Source organism: Plectropomus leopardus, chromosome 12 (assembly GCF_008729295.1).
Source record: "Plectropomus leopardus isolate mb chromosome 12, YSFRI_Pleo_2.0, whole genome shotgun sequence".
Taxonomy (NCBI): Eukaryota; Metazoa; Chordata; class Actinopteri; order Perciformes; family Serranidae; genus Plectropomus; species Plectropomus leopardus.
In genome coordinates, this window is record NC_056474.1 from 22,262,441 (window position 1) to 22,281,658 (window position 19,218).

Below are 19,218 nucleotides of genomic sequence, written 5' to 3' on the forward strand. Positions count from 1 at the left end.
AATAAAAAAAGAGTTGTATGGTTGGTTTAATAAGAAACTAAAAAAATAAATAGCACCATTTGTACAAATAAGATGAACTATATGAAAAGAGTAGTTTCAGAAATTAAAACTGGAAAATTAAATATAAAAACAAATTGATCGCAATAAGCATTCTGGCCAAGGATTCAGCGATCCTGTGTGGTTTTGTTAAATGAAGGTGCATTCGATGACCAGTATATACCACTTTCAACTGATAGGAGCAGTCATTTAGGGCTGATGTGACCCCAACATTATCTCAAAAGTGACAAATATCAGCAGCCAGGTTTAATTTAAAATACTTACAAGACTAACAAAAACATTAACCAGTAATACACTACACAGTTTCAAAAACATTCTCTTCACTTCCACTATAAATGGATTTGCTGTTATTAGCATTTCCTCTGTCTCAATTCGACAAGCAAAAAAACACAATGTAAACTAAGTTCACATAATGAAGAAAACTTCAGGCATGTTCAAAAGGAGTGACTTTCCTCTTTAATTCAAAAACCTAACAATCAACCAACAATTCGTTTAAACCCTGAAAAAAAAACCTGGACAAAGATTTTTGTATATACTGTATAATATGTAGTGTTACTTGGAGATTTGGTGGCGCCACTTGTTTTCTTCATCTGCTGTGATGTCAAATATCAGTCCTTTAACTGACACACCCATCAGGACAGAGCAGTAGTTGAGGCGGACCACTGATTCTTCCACTTTGTAGGTAGTTACCTTCACCAGGCTGGGAGCAACAGAAACATGGGACAGAGCAGGAGCTGGTTAATGTGTGGAATCACACCTGACAATCCCACACTTAACTTACTACAGTTTTTTTTTCTCTCACAAACTGTTTGTAGTAAAAAGTACAATAGATCATTCCAGCCTTGGCTCACACCCGAACCCTCAGGAGGGAGCGTGTTGTTGTATATTATAGTGCTTTTTGTAACTTTTAGCTCTTTGAGTTTTATTGCTTAAATATGAAGTTATTCGTATCTTTTGTAACTGAAAAAAAACACCCCAAAATGTGTTTTGCTTATTGCTACTTCACCTGTGCAGAAAGATGTATGTGCAGAGTTTTAAAGAGAGTCTTTCAGGAGCAGTGCCTAGGATTTGGTACCATCTATCTGTGAGGTCAGACTGAAACCACTTGAATAGCCCTCTGTTTTTTATTAAAAAAAACCCTCTCTAATAAACATATCTTTCTTACTTTTTTCACATTTAGAACAACAAGAAAGGCTGATGACTTTCAGTTTGTGTTTGCATTTTTCCCATCACATTTATTAGGAACAGGAGGATGTGCAGCACTGGTGCAGCCACCAATAGGCTGAACAACAGCTTCATCCCAGATGCTGTAAGACTGATGAACTACACAAAACAGCCTTTTTGAACTGCCCTTTTGACCCTGAATTGCTGCTATATTAATGTGGAATTTTATTGTGATTATACCATTTTAATTATATTTTACATTGCATTCTATATTTTATATTCCTCAAGGCATTTTGATACATGTTCATTGTTTTTAGATTTTACTGTTGATTACATACTGCATTGCTCACTTTATTTATTTATTTAATTATTTGTTTGCCAACCCAGTGTCTTCTTATCATAATGTTATTATTTAATGATCACCACAACATGAGTACTTATTTTTTGTTCTTAAATATTTCATGGCTCAAATGACAATAAAGAGTCCTTTCTTTCTTTCTGTAAGTGTATTTATTGTTTTATTCTGTTGCTTTCTCATGTTGTTCCCTAGGACTTGCATGTAAATGGACCTCTCAAAAAAATAAAGGTTTAAAAAATAAGATTAAAAAAGAGTACTTTGTATTGCGTGACTGTTTTGCTGTTGTTTACCTTGCAGTGCTGTGTTGTTGGTTCCACACCACCTTCCACACATCAACAGCGAGCTTAGTGTAGCTGACAGCAAACTGATCATCTGGCATGGAGCAGATCGCTGTGACGGTGCTGTCTGAAGCCTGACACACACAAACAGACATGATTAACACAGACACAAAAACATACCTGTCCAGTATACATCCTGTTATCTTGTGCATGTTTTCACCTGCTTGTGGCCAACTACAGTGTGGTTCTGCCATAGCTCCACCAAACCAGACTCGTAACCAGCAAGAAGCAGATCACCTCTCTGGGTGAAGCACAGAGCTGTGACTGGGCCTTTCAGACTGGGAGCACTTTCTGAAAAGACAGAACACAGAGTTGAGCAGTGACAGTTTTCACAATAAAGGTCACATATCATATATTCGATACAGTACATCATATTGTAACAGTGATCCAACCTACAGGTAACCAGGTTATTGTCTCCTTTACAGAGCAGTGTCAGGTGACAACTGTTACTTAGGATATCTACAGAAGAAGGGGGTTTCACATCATGTGGGTGACCTGAAACATTGTGATTTGATTATTGAATGATTGACGTTGTGAATCTACTCTGACAAGTTTGTCCAGATGAACAAAAAAGTACAAACTGCAGCGGTCGCTAAAATGCACGCAGTGAAAGAGAGGGCAGGTTGAATGCGAATGGGAGCAGGGATCTATATTCATGGAACATAAAGTAACATTATTTTCCCACCGTAACACCCAGTAACACTTAAGGAAACCTGCCAGTATGGCTGTGCTGTTATAACAGTAGTAACAATACGGGGACAAACACATGAGATGTTACGTCCATCTGACGGAAGACGCTTTATCGTGGAGTGTGTGTGTGTGCAGGCAGTGTGTGGGGAAGTCAGAGAGAGAAACTGACAGTGAAAGCAGTTAAGAGCTGATCAGTGAGTGAGCAGAGCAGAGAAGAAAGATGTAATATATGACTAATTAACACGAAGTGTACCTACCACCCACTATCCTTTAATTTTTAGCGCTGTCTGCTGTTTCTTAGAGGTTTTAAGAAAAAGGCAACAGTATTACCTGTTGCCCACATCCAGCATCGCAATGAACAGTCTTCGGAAACAGTGAGAAATTCTTGCAGTCCTTCTTTGCAAACAACTCCACATATTGCACCGCTGTGACCCTGGAAGGTGGCCAAGTGCTCCACCTGTACGTGAGGATAGAGAGAGTGAGAGACGAGACATGAAACATAAACATAAGGGACAGTGTCCACCTTTTGATTAAGAACCCTAAAAAAGTCATCTGCAGCTAGAGTAGAGATGAAGATGAGACGAAATCAAAGAAAATGTGACTACATCCTAAGAGCATTACTAGAACAAAATGTCATACATTAAAATGACTAAATACTTCATTCAAATTGGAAAAACATTTAAAACCACTTTTCCATTTAATTTTGACTGACGGACCTGTAGTGGTTTCCAGAGCTGCACTCTGCCGTCATCAGACGCAGTGAAAACAGTCATTTCTTCTGGGTTGTCTTCTTTGTTCTTGTCTTTAAAAACAAAGCAAAAAAGAACTATTAATATCAAAATAAGACTCATTATTTTGTACCATATGACATAAAGGGGGAGAGACAAACACACGGGGGCGTTTACCTGTATTTGGGAGGAGACTGCAGTGGTGTATACGTTGCTTGTGTGCAGCAATGTGGCAGATTTCTATGTTTGTTTCCCAGTTCCAAACATGTAGCGCTCCCCCTGCACAGCCAGCGATCACATACTGCCCCTGCACGCAGAAGCACAATGTTAACACTAAAACCCCCAAATGAGGCTGAGGGTTTACTACATGCAAATCTCAAGAGACACAACAAAGACAGACCTGCAGTCAAATGTCAACCCCATACACACAGCACAGAGCTCATTCACTCCATCGATACAGCACTTAAATTCATAAAGGTTTTTCATGGGACAGGAAACAATACATCCAGTTTTTTTCTGCTAGATAAATGTACAATTTGCTCACCAGACAGCAGACAGATGTAAGAGGATTTCTCCAGGAGATTTCTCTGAGACGCTGGCCTGCCTGCAGATCCCATAAACAAAGCCTCCCGTCGTTTGAAGAGCTGATCTAGAAAAGAAGAGGAAAGCTGATGAAGACAGGGTTACATTCACCTCACTGACTACCATCGGCCTCTCTGCTAATGAGATGACCTTTATTAATGGCAGTGGCTGATGTATCTTTTATTGAGTGACATCAGTTTTGCACAGGCTAAGAAGCACGGCTCGAAACTAACAGCATCCCAGGGATATTAGAAAACCTGTTTAGTATGAACAGGGATCCTCCGCGGGATGTCAAAAGGTCAAAAAGTCGCAGTAAACTTACTATCTACGCATCAGACGACCCATCCTATTTTTTCCTTGATAATGCTACATTGTGAACAACAAATCCGTGTTTAAATCAGCTTATTGGCCTGAACTAACTGCTGATGGAGGTTGCATTGAGTTACACTATGATGCGTTCAATGTCTATTCAGTAAAAATTACTATTATTCAAAGGTAAATTCTAACATTCTCATTATGTGCTCTTATGTACTTTTATAAAATTTCAGTTTTGGGGACAGACCTGTAAGCCAGATTACTTTTATTCTTTAATGTAGTGAAGATTTACCACACAGTCTTGAGTCCAAACACAGCCGGTGATCCAGTCTTTGTGAGAGTGAGGGAGCGACTTAGCGAGAACAGCAGGAGATGAACTCACATCCCACACCATCAGGGCCTGAAACAAAGTAACCTGTCAGTACTGCGCTAAACTGAAACATATATTATTTTGTCTAATCCTAACCTCATTTTATCAACGGTAGGCTATATAACAGAATCACCTTTCTGTATAATGTGACAGAGTTTAACAGCACCACAAACAACATTGTTCATATTGAACATAAAGTCGAATCAACAGCTCTTTATAACAGTTTAAACAAAAACTAAACATTATTACTTTCATGAAGGTAGGATCTATTTCAGGACTGTTGTATTAGCCAAAATTTGCTTTAGCCAAGTGCATCTAACAAACTAAGTTAAAGAAAATAAGTTAAGAAAATGTTGTTGAATAAACTAAAAATACATAAATTACTATTGTAGGCTTACCCTATTAACAAACTTCATTACATAAATCCAATATTGCCATGAAGAAGTGCTGCACTGAGTGATACTAAACAAAGAGTTACCGTGGATATTGTCTCACATCATCCAACCTTACAACCAACACAGCAAAACCATGCACAAACAAATTGTACCTGATCTTTTCCTCCAGACAGCAGCTGTTCACCATCAGGGCTAAAAGCTATACATGTGACTCCTCCGCTGTGGCCCCTTAGGAGATCATGAGGCTCAGCACAGGGATCGACGGCCAGATTGCTCAATAACCACAGAGCAATGGTGAAGTTATCTAATTCAAAGGAAAATGATGACAGGATCAGTGACTACCTGAGAAACATATTACAGTATGTTGCGGTGGAAACAATTATGACATTTAAAGTACATTTACGTAAAACGCTAAGTGATGTTTACCAGCTTCGACAGCGGGGCTGGTATTATTTTCACTTTGTAAGTCTCTGTGTGAGTTGCCATGGTAAAATTCAGATTTGGGGACAGATTTTGTCAATGTGATAGTGTCACAACTGTGCAAAATGCAATCACAAAGCATTACGGATGCATGGCTGAGATCACAATAGGGGCTGAGTTTGATTATGAGCGTGGTCCAAGCAAGGGCAGAAAGTAAGGGGTACAGGAAGTAGGAAAGGAGCCAATGCCCCTCCACTTTAGGCCCCAGGCCAACATTCGTTTCAAGTTGCAGATCAGCGTTGCAACTGGTGTGATCCCTCTCAAGGTGGTCACTAGTTTTGCTTAACTATCAGCAACACTCACCTGAAGCTGTAGCCAGGTATGTGGAGTTTTGTGCCAATGCCTGGATGGCGCCTTGCTGCCCACCAAACAGTCCGCTCATTTCCAGGCCTCCCAGGAGTCCCTTCTCCTCTTCTTTTCTCTTCCACACTCTCACAAGTTTGTCACTTCCTGAAGACAACAGCAGCTCCTCTGCCTCCGAAACGACCCATAGCAGACACTGTACGGACACTGTGAGTAACTCGGGTTCCCAGATCCTCTCACCTACAATTAAAATTAAAAAAAACATTCATGGTTTGTTTGTTCACCAGATCTATTTTGTTATTTTTTTTTAACATTTTTATTTATTTTGTGCAATATTCATATTCAAAGACTAGAGGGAAGAAACAGAGGACTATACAGTAGATAACTGATTAAGTAGAATATTCATTAATTTATTTTCCGTCACTTAGGGGTCATGGGGGGCTGGAGCTGACAGAGACAGACAACCATTCACACTCACATTCACACCTACGGCCAATTTAGAGTCACCGATTAACCCAACCTGCATGTGTTTGGACTGTGGAAGGAAGCCAGAGAACCTGGAGAAAACCCACACTGATACTGGGAGAACATACAAACTCTACAACAGATTCGAACTGGGGACCCGCTTGCTGTGAGGTGACAATGCTTGTCACTGTATCACCGTGCCGCAAAAAAACTGAAGGCAAAATTGTGAATATGATGGTAGAAGTTGTTGAAACTGTAAGTAATTAAAGTTCACACAATCAAGAGAGAAAATACACAATATCAATCTAGGAAATTAAAGTAATTAAATAAAAAAAATAGGAAACTAGAAGAGCATGCTGTGAAATGTTAATGTTTCGGAATAATAATGTGGCTTTAGCCATGTAGACAAAAACTTGTTTGTAAGGTTGCATGTTACTTATTTTTCTTTTGGCTTCATTTGCGTGCATAACATTTGTTCTGTTAATTAATTAGTTAATTTAGTAAATCAGATTTTTTTTTAACATTCCTGGCATACAAACACACCTGAGTCAAGACTGAAGAGTTTGAAGCCGTCACCATGGTATCCCACAGCAACATAGTCTCCATTAACAGCCACACACAGAGCAGCAGGATCAGATGTTACAGACTTTCGTTTCTTCCGAGGAGGCTCCTGCTCGCACTAAAAAAACCAAATGACAGGATCGATTTAGAGAGAAAATTATATGCTGATGGAAAAAAAAGGTTTTTTTTTATCAAATGGCAGCTATCATGTCTATATCATCACTTCCATTTCACACAGACTATGGAAAAGATAGGCATTATGAAAGTTAAGAAGATAAATGAGGAGCTTACTTCATCACTTTTTAAAGCAGTGACCGAACGTCCAAGTCCACCTGACCAGAGCTGGAGCTGTTTAACAGAAGGTTGAATCACATTCACAAAAATGAGACAGACAAGGTCACATTGACCTTGACCTTTGACAACTAAGTTCTAACCAGTATACATTGTTGAATCCAAGTTGACATTCAAGCCAAATTTGATGAAATTCCCTCAAGGCATTCTTACAATGTCACATTTACAAGAATGGGACACACAGACAGACACACCTCTGCCCACGGCTGTCGCTACCCTGGAGGCATAAAAAGGAGGCTATTCGTTTCACATGGGAAAGTTCTATGTCATCATTTTTTTGTAGTTTGTTTTAGTTAAATGGTTATTTAGCCAGTAAAGAAGAAGAGTATTTCTTTCGCTACAATCCCGCCAATCAGATCTGCAGAGCTAAGGTTAATTTTGCTGATACAGGTTCAGGTATGTAGATACAGTCATGCCTCACCATGTGATCAGAGCCGGCGCTCAGCAGTTTGCTCCCCTCATCCAGGAAAGTGAGGGCCTCTGTGGCTCCGCAGTGAGCCTGGAAACATCCCACACAGGTGGAGGTGGGCACCGACCACACCCTTACCTCTCCAGACACAGAGCCGGAGCAGAGCATGGAGGAGGAGGGAGAGAAGGAAAGACTACGCACTGAACGCTGGTGACCAGACAGGGTCTGAGGGAACAGACAGAGAATAACTGGTCATATTTATATATATACATATATATATATTCCTCTATTCTCCTATCTCCTATTTTCTGTATCACTCTACTGTGTAATCCCATGCAATAACTAGCTTCATCCATATTCATTGAATACATGTAAATCATGCACATACCATCATAATATTACACAAACAGGATGAGTAGACTAAACAGTCAAACAAGTACCTTTTTAAAGCTATGAGGCGATATGAGGAGCGGGCTGCAGAGGTCTGGTAAGCTCATTTCTTTCTAACTGCGCACCCACAGTTGCTAAACTTGTAGTCTTTAGATCTAACTGCTGACTCAAGTGGCGTCACTTGAGACAACTATCAGATTTTACAGAGCTCCTTCTGGGACTTCAATGTAGAGCCCGACCAATATTGGATTTTTTGGGGTCAATGCTAGTGCAAATACTGATAACAATACCGTGGAGGAAAAAAAATTGGATATTGCTATATTAGCTGATACAATGTAAATATGCATTCATACAATGCAATTATCCCTCAGATATTTCAGTTTAGCAAAAAATGTAATCGTCAAAAATTACATCGGTGCACTGAAACAGTAAACTTAATTGGGAATTTAATATTTATAAATTACTCTTAAGTATCTTTATCTGCCTTATGTTCTGTTCAAAATGTGCTTTTCATATCATGAAGATTGGACAACTTGTAAGCTGATACCAATATATCTGTCATGGGCCAATATTGGCCTCTTTATAAAACTGTTTTTATATATGCAGTAGTATTCCCAAAGACTTGTCAATTGACTTTGATTTTAATAATTTTAATAATTTTCCTTTAGAGTGTTAATCCTAAAATGTTGTTCCTTTATTATTTTCTGTTACAGTTTCAGAATCATTACTTTCAATTTGAAGTAGTGAGCATTTAACCGACCTTAGTTTTCTATACAACTATCTTGATAACTCACTGCTAGTGTTTTATTCTGGAGCCAGTTCCACACAGTCACGTTCCCATTCCAGCAACCAGCAGCCAGCAAGTGACCCTCAGGGTCAAAGGTCACACAGTTCAAAGGGCTGGAGCTGGGCAGGGCCGCTACCTCATTACCTTTGGTAGAGGACCACACCTGGAATGCAGAAAAATATTCAACATAATGAAGGATGAATAATGTTGACTGGTTAAGTGATGTGTAAGATTTCAAATTTCATGCTAAAATAGTTGGCAGCATATTTTGATAGCTGTAATTCTATTATGGATATTCAGGTCCCCATCAGGGGCAAGAAAATAGTTTCTAGTCTTCCTTGAACACATACCAAATAAAAAAAAGATACAGAGTAAAGAAGCACAAACAACACAAAACAAAGAACTGATTCTGCAAAGCTGAATGTTATTTGTTTGAAACTAACTTTCAGCATGAAGTCCAGAGACACCGTTGCAAGGTGCTTCCTGTCTGCGGTGATATCACTTGCTGTGATCGCATTAGTGTGGCCCTCAATAAGAGCAGTCCTGCAAGCAGACCAGGTAAATTAAAACATAATTGGCCTGTACTATATCTTAGGAAAATCAGGACAGGATTAGGGGATTTATACAGTCTGAGATATTTTCCTTTAAACCGCTCACCTGCAGCCACTCCCGATGTCCCAGATCTCTATTCGTCCATCAAAGGAGGTCGTAGCAAGACGTCCATCCTTGAGAAAGACACAGCTTGAGATGCCGTCACAACTGCTCACCAGTGATTTCACTTCCTGTTCACATTGGGACAGGAGAGAGTTCATATCAGACATTATGAAGCGTTTTTGGAGTATGTGTGACAACTAAACAATAATGTCTCACGGATTTACAACATATCATAAAAAATACCAGCTAAATTTCTGTTGGGGTTTTTACTCTGCTTTTTATGTGTGTGCATGTGCCTAAAACTTCTGACAGACAAGTAAAGCATCACTGTGAAAGCAGAATGCCAACATAAAAGGAAAGATTAGGGTGGGTACAGGAAGAAATCTGCTGCATGTACATTTGAGTTTGTTAGTAACAAAGTTATAATAGTAAATGTAAAAGTGTTGTCAGATTTCTTATGCAACCTGATTTCTTGAGGTCATGTAAATGCACTAAAAATAAATAACTTTTATAGTGCTATACCGGACTCAGAAATATGTCAGTCGAGTAAGATTTGGCTGTTCTATATGAATATTTGATGATTGGTTTTATTTTTCTGTATAACATTTGAACTGGGTTCAGCGGGACATTCATTGTGACATCTGTGTCATATTACATAGCTGTGAGCTTTAAATCCACCACTTCTAATCAGAGGAGAGAAAATAATGTTATCTCAGAGCCTTAGTTTCTCTCTTTTGTGCAGCTGCATCTTGTCTGCGGCAGCTTGTAACAAAGAGGTTCGTGAACATTAATAGTGCGCACTCTGCAGTAAAATCTGGAGATCAAATTGTCCCCAGAAGTATACTGCAAAGCACCAAGACAAGCAAAAACAAAAAAACAAACCAAAAAAAGACTGCTCAACTTAATGTATACGACAGTGTCCAGCTGATGATTTGAATCTCTTACTTTCAAGGAGAAGCCCTAAATGTTTAAACATATAAAGTGTACAATTTGTCAGGATTGTTAGGCTAAATAGAAACCAAACCACCCCTAACACCACAAAGTGCGTTACATAAAAGTGATGCGATGTAAAACATGATGATGTAAAACAAAAAAAAAAGACCATGTCTACTGAAAAATTTGTTTGCACCTGTCCAGTCAGTGTGTTGATGAAATGCAGCATTCCTTGTCCAGTACCAACCACCATCAGCTCTTCATCCGAGCTCACAACCAAACAGGATGGTTCAGAAGGGAAAGTCGACACAAGCTCACTGCAATGAAACACACAAGTCCATTGACACATTCCTATATACCAATATTGAATTAAATACTACACATAGAGGGAAGATATTTTACATCTGACTGAAAAAAAGAGACAAACTGTTGGCCTAAATGGATAAAATAATAATTCTTAATTACAAACAGTGGATTTCGAAAACACTTCTAATGCACCTCTTATAACAACCTTGCAGACAACCTGCTTACCTGGACTCCTGAATAATCTGATTGTCATTGTTCAGCCACTCAATTATGTGGGCTCCTCCTTTTCCCACCATGCCTTGTGCCCAGGCGTGAGCAGAGGTCTCAGAAGGCTCATTGAGGGCTTGCTGAATGAAAAGAGCCGGCCAGGAGGACAGCAGAGGGCTATGACGCCGCAGGAAAGTCCGGCAGTCTTCTAGTTGACCCTGGAAGCCAGCTGACAGCACAAAAAGAAACTTGAATGAAGAAGAAATGAGACACACTTGGCAGCAATATGTGAGTTACATATTTTTAAGCACTTACATGAGGGTGCAGACTTCTGCTTGTTATCTACAAGAAATGCAAAATTTCACAAGATGTGAACATTAGGATGTTTTTGCTAAAGGCATAATTTATCGAGGGAAGGTTTATTAAGTAACTCTACTATTAATGCATTCCAATACATTCAGGTGCGAATAGGAAAACAATTGCAGGTTGAAAGACCATCAGTACCTTCATGCAAACTCACCATACAAGATGTAGGTCTCCAGGAGGTGGTGCAGGAGGCCGTGGCGCACGTTAGCATACAGGAAGTAGTAGCTAGAGAGCAGGGATTGAAGCACCTCCAGCTGGCCACTTTGTATCTGACCAAAACCAAAAAAAAAGCAGCAAGGAGTTAAAATCTCAAGTAAATATTATTTGTAACTGTGGTTACTGACTTTAAGACCAAATTGTGTCAAATCTCTGTCAAAGTTAATTTTGCTGACTGAGCATTTTGTTTTGGCCCCAAATACTGTTCAAATGCATTCAAAAATCACAATTCTTTAAACTCCAGAAAGTCGTAATGACACGTGTGTGGGGGCCCTAAACTGAGAAGAAACTAGGACATCAGAGGAGATAAGCTAGATTTAACTAAAACTTCAACTCAGTCATATCCATCATAGCCTGCTTGGGTAAATGGATGGTATATAGACTTGCACTTGTATATCGCTTTTCTAGTCTTCTGACCACTCAAAGCACTTTTACACTACAGAGTAACATTTACCCATTCACATGCACATTTATACACTGGTGGCCAAGGCTACCATACAATTCACAGGCCACACACCAGTGGCACAACCATCAGGAGCAATTTGGGGTCTAGTGTTTGGCCCAATGACACTTTGACATGCAGACTGGAGGAGCTGGGGAGGGAACCTTCCATTGAGTAAACAACCAGCTCTACCTCCCAACCCACAGCTGCCCAAATCACATTAGGGCCAATATTTCTGAGATCTGGTGTAGCCAGAGGATATCCAAGCGAAGACTTCCTTTTCCGTAGGCAGATCATTTTGACTAATTTCTATTAAGAGATATCTGCCTACGAATGGGGGGTGTTATATTTTGTTTTTGCAGTCTTTTTAATGCGTGTGTCCATCTGTATCATCTCTTTCTATATGCAGACGTTTTTTTTTTCTCAGCAGCAGTTTGTGACTCGTGGGGTGGATAATTGATCTGTTGATCCGTTCACAGCTGATCGGATCACATGGATGGATGAGAGGAGCAGTTTGTGAGCAAAGGCAGATTTTCAGACCCAACAATATGAACAGTTAATTTTCACTTTTGATGACCTTGACATTCTCTTGCTAAACTCTGACAATGGTCGATGGGTTCCGAGATTGCATTTCAGCTACTGCGTTACGCCTCTCCATGCAGACTGTTGACCTGCCATTCAAACATGATTGGTCAATACTATTCAGACAACAAATGGAAACCAAAACTCTTACAAAATTAAATCTTGTCTCATTGCCTACAGATTCTGCATATATGTGCAGAATCAAGTATACAATAAATAAATAAATATTAAGATATAAGAAATGCAAAGTTTAAGTCATAGCTTATAAAGGTCTACCGACTAAAAAATTCTGATCAATTAAGGGGAGACTTATTTAGCTTGTACATTAAAGCCCCAAAGTACCATTGCACATGTTGTAAGGTATTTATGTTATGGCTGGTGATGGGAGATGACTAACCAGGTTGGAGGGCAGGTGCATGACAGAGTTGGCCTCACAGTGAATGAAGGTATCTGTGCCATGTGGGTTGGCCAGTGTCCACAGATGTGCTGTACAGGGACAAAGTATAGCGATAAAAAAAAGTAATTAAACTAAACAGTGACTTATACTGATACCGTATTAAAACAGACTGTGTGCACTTTACCTGCCAGGACAAGGTGAGCTCTGGTTTTGTCATTGTCTGTTTGGAGGAAAAAGTCCTCAAAGGCCCTCCTCACCTCCGGATTGGTAAGAGCCAGCAGGTCATCAGTGCCATGGCAATGAGATGGATCAACCAGACTGCACATAGGAATCCAAAAAGTTTTATATCTCTTCCTCCGTTAGGATTGTTATGTATAATTTCACTCCCGCTAAACTGTTTTTCTTGAAAGGTGCAAAAATACTTAAAAGATTTGATCATTGTATCAGCATATGAAAGATGAGTTATAACAAGCAACCAAAATAAACTGGGGAGATTTTCCGAGGATACCTTCTTTTTGGATTTGCGGTTATAGGGTTTCATACCTTTGTAAACTCTGTAAAATACGAGTGAAAGTGGCCATTGGAATGCGTCCTTTGGGCTTCCTGGACAGATGCAGCATTTTTTGCCATGTGATTTGTCCGTCGTGTGAGGATAAGTCATTGCATGTGTTCAGCACAGAGTACAAGTCTCTCTCCCTCAGGCCTGTTGACAGTTTAACAAATCACCACTTTGGTTATAAAATCCCTTTAAATTGCACCACCTATCAATTTGCCCATCGTAGCTCTCCGTGAGACTTAAAAATAATGGTAAAAATGATATAATGATAAAAGATAAAAACTTGGCTCATCTTACCAGTGGTGCTGACAGTGAGAGTTGCCAGCGCCCAGCGGAGTCCTGGCATAACTCTGTATTGCGAACAGAGTCGGTCCAGGCTGTACTGAACCAACTGGCTCAGAGACTGAGGCAAGCCCTGGAGGCTCTCCTTCAACTAAGTCACAAAGACAAAGCATGTTTACATAAGTTGATAATGCACATGCACCAAGTTAAAGGAATACTTTACCTACATAATAACCATTTGTACGATCTATTAGTCACGCCTTGTTACCATTGTGGAAGTTTCTGAAAAATTAATAATAAACCTTATCAAAGGAGGCAAAGTTCCTTAAGTCTTCACAGGCCAGGTGCAGGTAGAGAGGACTTGCTGCTCCCTTCTTCATAATTAGTGTCTGGAGCTGGACGAGCAGACACAGATAAACAAATCATTAAACACTCTTGCACAAATTGTTGCGGATCTACAATTTGGACACTCACAACAGCCAGGGTTCCCTAAAAATGTGATAACTGCTATGTCAACAGCATAAACCATATTATGAGGAACCTGATTATTGAATGCAGAGTCACTGAGTTTCTTCCCGAAGGTGTCCAGTCCCTTTTGAACTATCTCTTTCCTGTCCAGCATGGTAAGCTGTCCCAGGGCAAACAGGACAGTGCTTTTCTTCTTGGCCAGGGTTTGCAACAATGCTGCTTTGGTTGTCATGCTCACTACCAAACAAACACCCTGACAAGAAAAAAAAAAGTTTTTTTGTCACAACACTTCAAAATGAAACACTAAACAAAGCAACCAGTGTAGACAGTACATTTTTTGTCCTGCGTCAAAACATGTTTTATGTTGTTACCTTGTCAACTTTGAAATTTAAAAAATTCTGCTCTGAAATTGTAGATACGCTACATATTTAATGCTGGCAGGACTATAAAAGTACATCTTGAAGGTGGGCTGTAACAAAAGTTAGGCCTAATTATGTGAACTCATCAACATCGACATTTTGCCAGTTTGAAGAAACATAAATGTAACTGACGTGTGGCAGCTGCTGTGGTATCCAATCAGAGCTAAGCTGTCCTCTCCCATCCTGGACAAGATCCACCCCATCGACTAGCAGCACCAGAGGTTTATCCTTCTTCATGTTACTCAAACTGGAGTGAAACTCTGACAGCAAATCTCTGAAGAAAAAAAAATTAAAGGAGAGTCAACAGCTGTTGCCTTGACATTATGATGCACATGTAAATTATTTAAAGTAATGTTGGAAATCTAGCTACTTGTAAGAATGGGGAAGAGGTGATTCCTCCTCGGTATCTTTCAGCTTCCTCAACCACTGAATGAGGCATCGGACTAGGTTTTCCAAAGAGTGCGCTGATTGGCTGGCAGCTGTAGAGTATGAGATGACATCACAGGCGAGGTTTTTCCTGGATTTAACTCCAGTCCTGAGGGTGTCTGCAAGAGCGGCCTGTGTGGAGAGAAATAAGTATTTGAAACAAGATTTCTGCTAGAATACCAACTTCTACTCTCCAACAGATGGTTCAGAGTCCCTCCATTTAAACACAACTGGCTGAACAAAATGTTTCTACATCAGGCTAGTTGAAAAAAAGGATAGCTATACGCACATTGCATAGGTGCAAGGTTTTCAAAAAACTTTCATGAGGAAAAAAGGTAACTTGACCTGACGAAGATCCAAGAAGGATCGAAACGTTGTAATAAACTTGTATGGCATGGAGTAAGTGTGCAGGCATTACCTTTTTTTTCTCATATACAGTACATCAGTCTATCCTGATGCTTAACCAATATCAGTGTGCTGCAAATTAATAACTTAATCTGAGGATATTATGTGATGCGTTCCACGGTCATGACTGTCCTGCGACACATCCTACCATTAGGGCAGGTTTAAAATGTAGTAAAAATGTCAAAAATGTGTTGTAAGGATTTTCCTGTTTTCTCTGTTTAACAAAACAGTAAATTTAATTTTGGATTTTGGACTGTTGGTCAGACAAAATCTGGCATTTTGAGATGTCATCTTGGCTTCAGATACACTGTCACAGGATTTTTTTATGTCTTGACTTTTCAATGAATAAATGACTGATCTGATTGTACATGTTTAATCACTAGCTTAGAATTCCTGATTTCATAAATCAAAATTTTACCATGAAGACAGTTTTGCCTTCTCCAGGTCCTCCTTCCACCACCATCACCCCCCCTTTGTTCTGGGCCTGTTCCACCATCTCGACAGCTGCGGACAGCAGCTTCGCCCTGCCAAAGAACTGCCTCTGCAGCGCTTCCTGGTGCACCTCCTGCTCCATCACATCGGAAATAGCATCGGCTTCTTCATCCTCCTGCCAGATGGAGAATGATGTATTTATTTGTTCTCTACTGTATGTTAGCTGTGTTGGTAAATTTCCCAGGATAGCTCTTTAGTTTGAAATAATACCAATAAATACATTAAGGCTCAGGGTTGCTTTAAAGTGTTGAGAACAGAAAGAAAATCCCCTCACGCTTTGTAAATTCAGTGGTTTTACAGTGTTGGAAAGTAACTAAGATTTACACAAGTATTTCAGTGCAATTTTACTTGTGTATATCAGTCTTAGGGCATGTCATACTTCTACTCCACTACATTTATTCAAGACTTCTAGATACAAGTTACATTTCAGATTAATATTTTACATACCAAACACAAGGATCAGTTTATAATAGATGCATTACTACAGATTAAAATACTATGCAGTATATGAGCAATTACAAATAGCTCCACCTCTCAACAAACTACAAAACTGAAGAATATTAACATATTAAGACATTATTAATAATGATAAAAATCATATAATAATAGAACCATTGTGCACAATGAGTCCTTTCTGTATATTTTGTTACTATCACTCTTACACTTACACTTTTAGTAAAAAAAAAACTTGTAGTATGATATTGCTACTTTTACTTAAGTTAATGATTTGAACACATCTTTCACCACTGGCTTCAGATAGTTATTACTGGTTAATGAGGAGTTTGGAAATGAAAATGATTTAATCATCAGAGAGACTCACTTTCACAAACTGCTTTACTACAGCCATCCACAGGTCTTCCAGCACCATCCTTCCAAAACCCTCAAGGTTTTTTAGATATGGTTTCCCATCCACAACGCTGCCCCACTCACATGAGTAACTATGACAGAAAAACAGAGAAGAAGGCCAAGCTGAGGCACTCAAAATTATATTTTAGTGATTAAATCTCAGAAAGCTATGTGCCAGATTTTCAAAACATATTGTATTTCAGTGTTTAATAATGAAAAAACAGAGCTAGCAGCTACAAGTTTTAAAATGAATGTCTTAAATAATAAGTATTAAAAGTATGGTGAACTATTGTGTTAAGACTACAGCTTCAGGGCAGCAAGGATATAAGAGATGACTAACTTTTCAGTGACCTTGACTTCACTGGCCTGGATCCATCTCTTCAGAGAGGCCATTTTAGACTCAGCCTCCTTTGATTCAGGAGCAAAGTCAGATCTCCAAGCCACTGGAACTGATCTGAGAAACAACGGAGGAAAATGACTTTAAAGCACAAAAAACTTCCATTAAACTGTGCAGTATTATAACATTAAAAACCAAGTGAATGGAATCACAAATATTCAACAAAAAACCCTACGCCTCTTTTTAAAATGATTTTGATGATTGAATGATTTACTAAATTAAAAAAATATACAAAAAAAAAAATCAGAAAAATTGTGATGACTGAATGCGAGCATGGATTACTTGGTGATGTTTGGATCTCTGAAGTAGCAGAACATTCGCTGTCGCACTGTCTCTGGGTAAAGAGCCTGGAACTGACGGATTTCCATCTCTGTTATGGACAGGCCTTCTGGGGCTGATGCCAGCTGCACACAGAGATAAAAAAAACAAACAAAACAATTATAATGCTTTCTTTCAATATTTTAAAGAATATCTGAAATTTAAATTCTCATCTACAACCCCAATTACAACAAAAGGGACACTGTGTAAAACGTAAATAAAAACAGATTGCAATGATCTGCAAATCTTTTTGACCTATATAAAACTGAATACAGAGATAAAATAATTAATGCTAAAATTGATATATTTTGTTTTTTGTAAATGTCCACTCATTATAAATTTAATGGCTGCAACAGACACCATTCTCTTTAAATTTGAACTGTTAAAGGTAGTTTGATTATCAACACACCATATTACAAATTACCAAAATATACAATAACACAATGTTTACTTCACCAGTCGGTGACATTTAAACCTTTAAATAATAATACTCGGTCTCCGAACAAAATCTCTTTTGCTACTTATATTTCTGGATACTTGTACTGTTTTCTCTCATTGAACTATGATGCCACAGGTGATTATTTACACATTTCAGTGACAATACCATGCATTAGGAGACTCTCATAGACCAAATTTGAATCCTATAAATACAGTAAATATCAGATTATTTAATGCCCAGTCAAGACTGTGTTAAGAAAATTTTTCTTATGTCAATCTTAATTGTTTATCTTATCCTACTTTATATTTTACTGACTTTTAGTGATCTTAAATTATTCAATTTTATTTATAAACATGAGGATAACATTATAACTGTAAAAAAAACCCCAAAAAAACCCCACTGCAGTATGGGGAGTTTTATTAGGAACTTGCCTGGAGACAATTTAAATCCCAATCTCAATAAAACAGGGTCTTGCACAGAATAAAAGATAACAACTTCATTTGTATATATTTTGGTAGCACTGAGCACATTGTGTCCACAGCTGTAGTCATTAGATGGTTAACTTTATGAACTTATAATAACAAGTCTTACCCAGCTGTGCTGTGGCAGGTCAGGGAGGACAGGTTTGGGAGGCACAAGGCCGTACCTCTCCCCCAGGATCGCTACCATCATCTGGCTGCGACACACCTCTGACAGGCAAAGCTCAGTGGCCCGCCCCGACTCCTCCTCAGTCACACCCCAACGCAGCTCCACCTCCTGCAGGTAGAGGCAGTGTGTTGCAGCACGACGGCGAAGCTCCGGGAACACGCTTCGCACCAAGATGTCACGCTCAGCGTGCATGTCTCTGAAGGTGGAGGAGATGAACACGCGAACACCTTGCCACCTAACGCCAGAAGAAAGTATTATTTAAGAAGAGGTACAATAAAGAAAAGATGTATTTTCAGGTTAGAAAACTTCTCAATCACCTTAACTTGGGGCTGGCTGGTATAGGGACGACATTGTTTGTGGTCTGAGGGTCTTTAGGGAGTGGCGGCACATTGTACAGTTTGTCTAAATGCTCCACATGGTCCAGCAGCCTGGATGATCCTCGTTCTGCCACAAACCTGGACACATAGATGAAGAAACAGTTGGATATGATGGAAAATATGTTTATTTGCTTCCTTGGGAAGAGTTAGATGTCTGTGAGATAATTATGACGCTACAACCAGCAGCCGGTTAGTTTGGTTTAGAATAAAGACCGGAAACAAAGGGAAACAGCTGGCATGGGTCTGTCCAAAATGTAACAAAATTCACCAAGCAGCACCTCTAAAGCCCACTAATTAAC

At 39.2% G+C, this 19,218-nt stretch overlaps 1 protein-coding gene across 2 annotated transcripts in view; it reads right to left on the reverse strand.

The window, feature by feature from the left end:
* tep1 (telomerase-associated protein 1) overlaps positions 1-19,218 on the reverse strand; it is a 33,274-nt gene that overhangs the window by 2,645 nt on the left and 11,411 nt on the right. For both annotated transcript variants that reach the window (XM_042497394.1, XM_042497393.1), the window contains exons 18-51: positions 18,860-18,997; positions 18,486-18,777; positions 17,420-17,541; positions 17,081-17,194; positions 16,715-16,832; positions 15,821-16,009; positions 14,942-15,129; positions 14,704-14,845; positions 14,226-14,405; positions 13,987-14,079; positions 13,700-13,835; positions 13,390-13,549; positions 13,031-13,164; positions 12,847-12,935; positions 11,364-11,478; positions 11,159-11,185; positions 10,862-11,072; positions 10,527-10,647; positions 9,401-9,525; positions 9,187-9,286; positions 8,751-8,906; positions 7,579-7,791; positions 7,098-7,154; positions 6,789-6,924; positions 5,781-6,020; positions 5,150-5,301; positions 4,525-4,632; positions 3,880-3,984; positions 3,513-3,642; positions 3,324-3,409; positions 2,938-3,064; positions 2,078-2,208; positions 1,870-1,991; positions 614-757 (exon numbers count right to left, since the gene is read on the reverse strand). In XM_042497394.1, the coding sequence (XP_042353328.1) occupies positions 614-757; positions 1,870-1,991; positions 2,078-2,208; positions 2,938-3,064; positions 3,324-3,409; positions 3,513-3,642; positions 3,880-3,984; positions 4,525-4,632; positions 5,150-5,301; positions 5,781-6,020; positions 6,789-6,924; positions 7,098-7,154; positions 7,579-7,791; positions 8,751-8,906; positions 9,187-9,286; positions 9,401-9,525; positions 10,527-10,647; positions 10,862-11,072; positions 11,159-11,185; positions 11,364-11,478; positions 12,847-12,935; positions 13,031-13,164; positions 13,390-13,549; positions 13,700-13,835; positions 13,987-14,079; positions 14,226-14,405; positions 14,704-14,845; positions 14,942-15,129; positions 15,821-16,009; positions 16,715-16,832; positions 17,081-17,194; positions 17,420-17,541; positions 18,486-18,777; positions 18,860-18,997 (4,701 nt within the window). The remainder of the gene's footprint in view (positions 1-613; positions 758-1,869; positions 1,992-2,077; positions 2,209-2,937; positions 3,065-3,323; positions 3,410-3,512; positions 3,643-3,879; positions 3,985-4,524; positions 4,633-5,149; positions 5,302-5,780; positions 6,021-6,788; positions 6,925-7,097; positions 7,155-7,578; positions 7,792-8,750; positions 8,907-9,186; positions 9,287-9,400; positions 9,526-10,526; positions 10,648-10,861; positions 11,073-11,158; positions 11,186-11,363; positions 11,479-12,846; positions 12,936-13,030; positions 13,165-13,389; positions 13,550-13,699; positions 13,836-13,986; positions 14,080-14,225; positions 14,406-14,703; positions 14,846-14,941; positions 15,130-15,820; positions 16,010-16,714; positions 16,833-17,080; positions 17,195-17,419; positions 17,542-18,485; positions 18,778-18,859; positions 18,998-19,218) is intronic.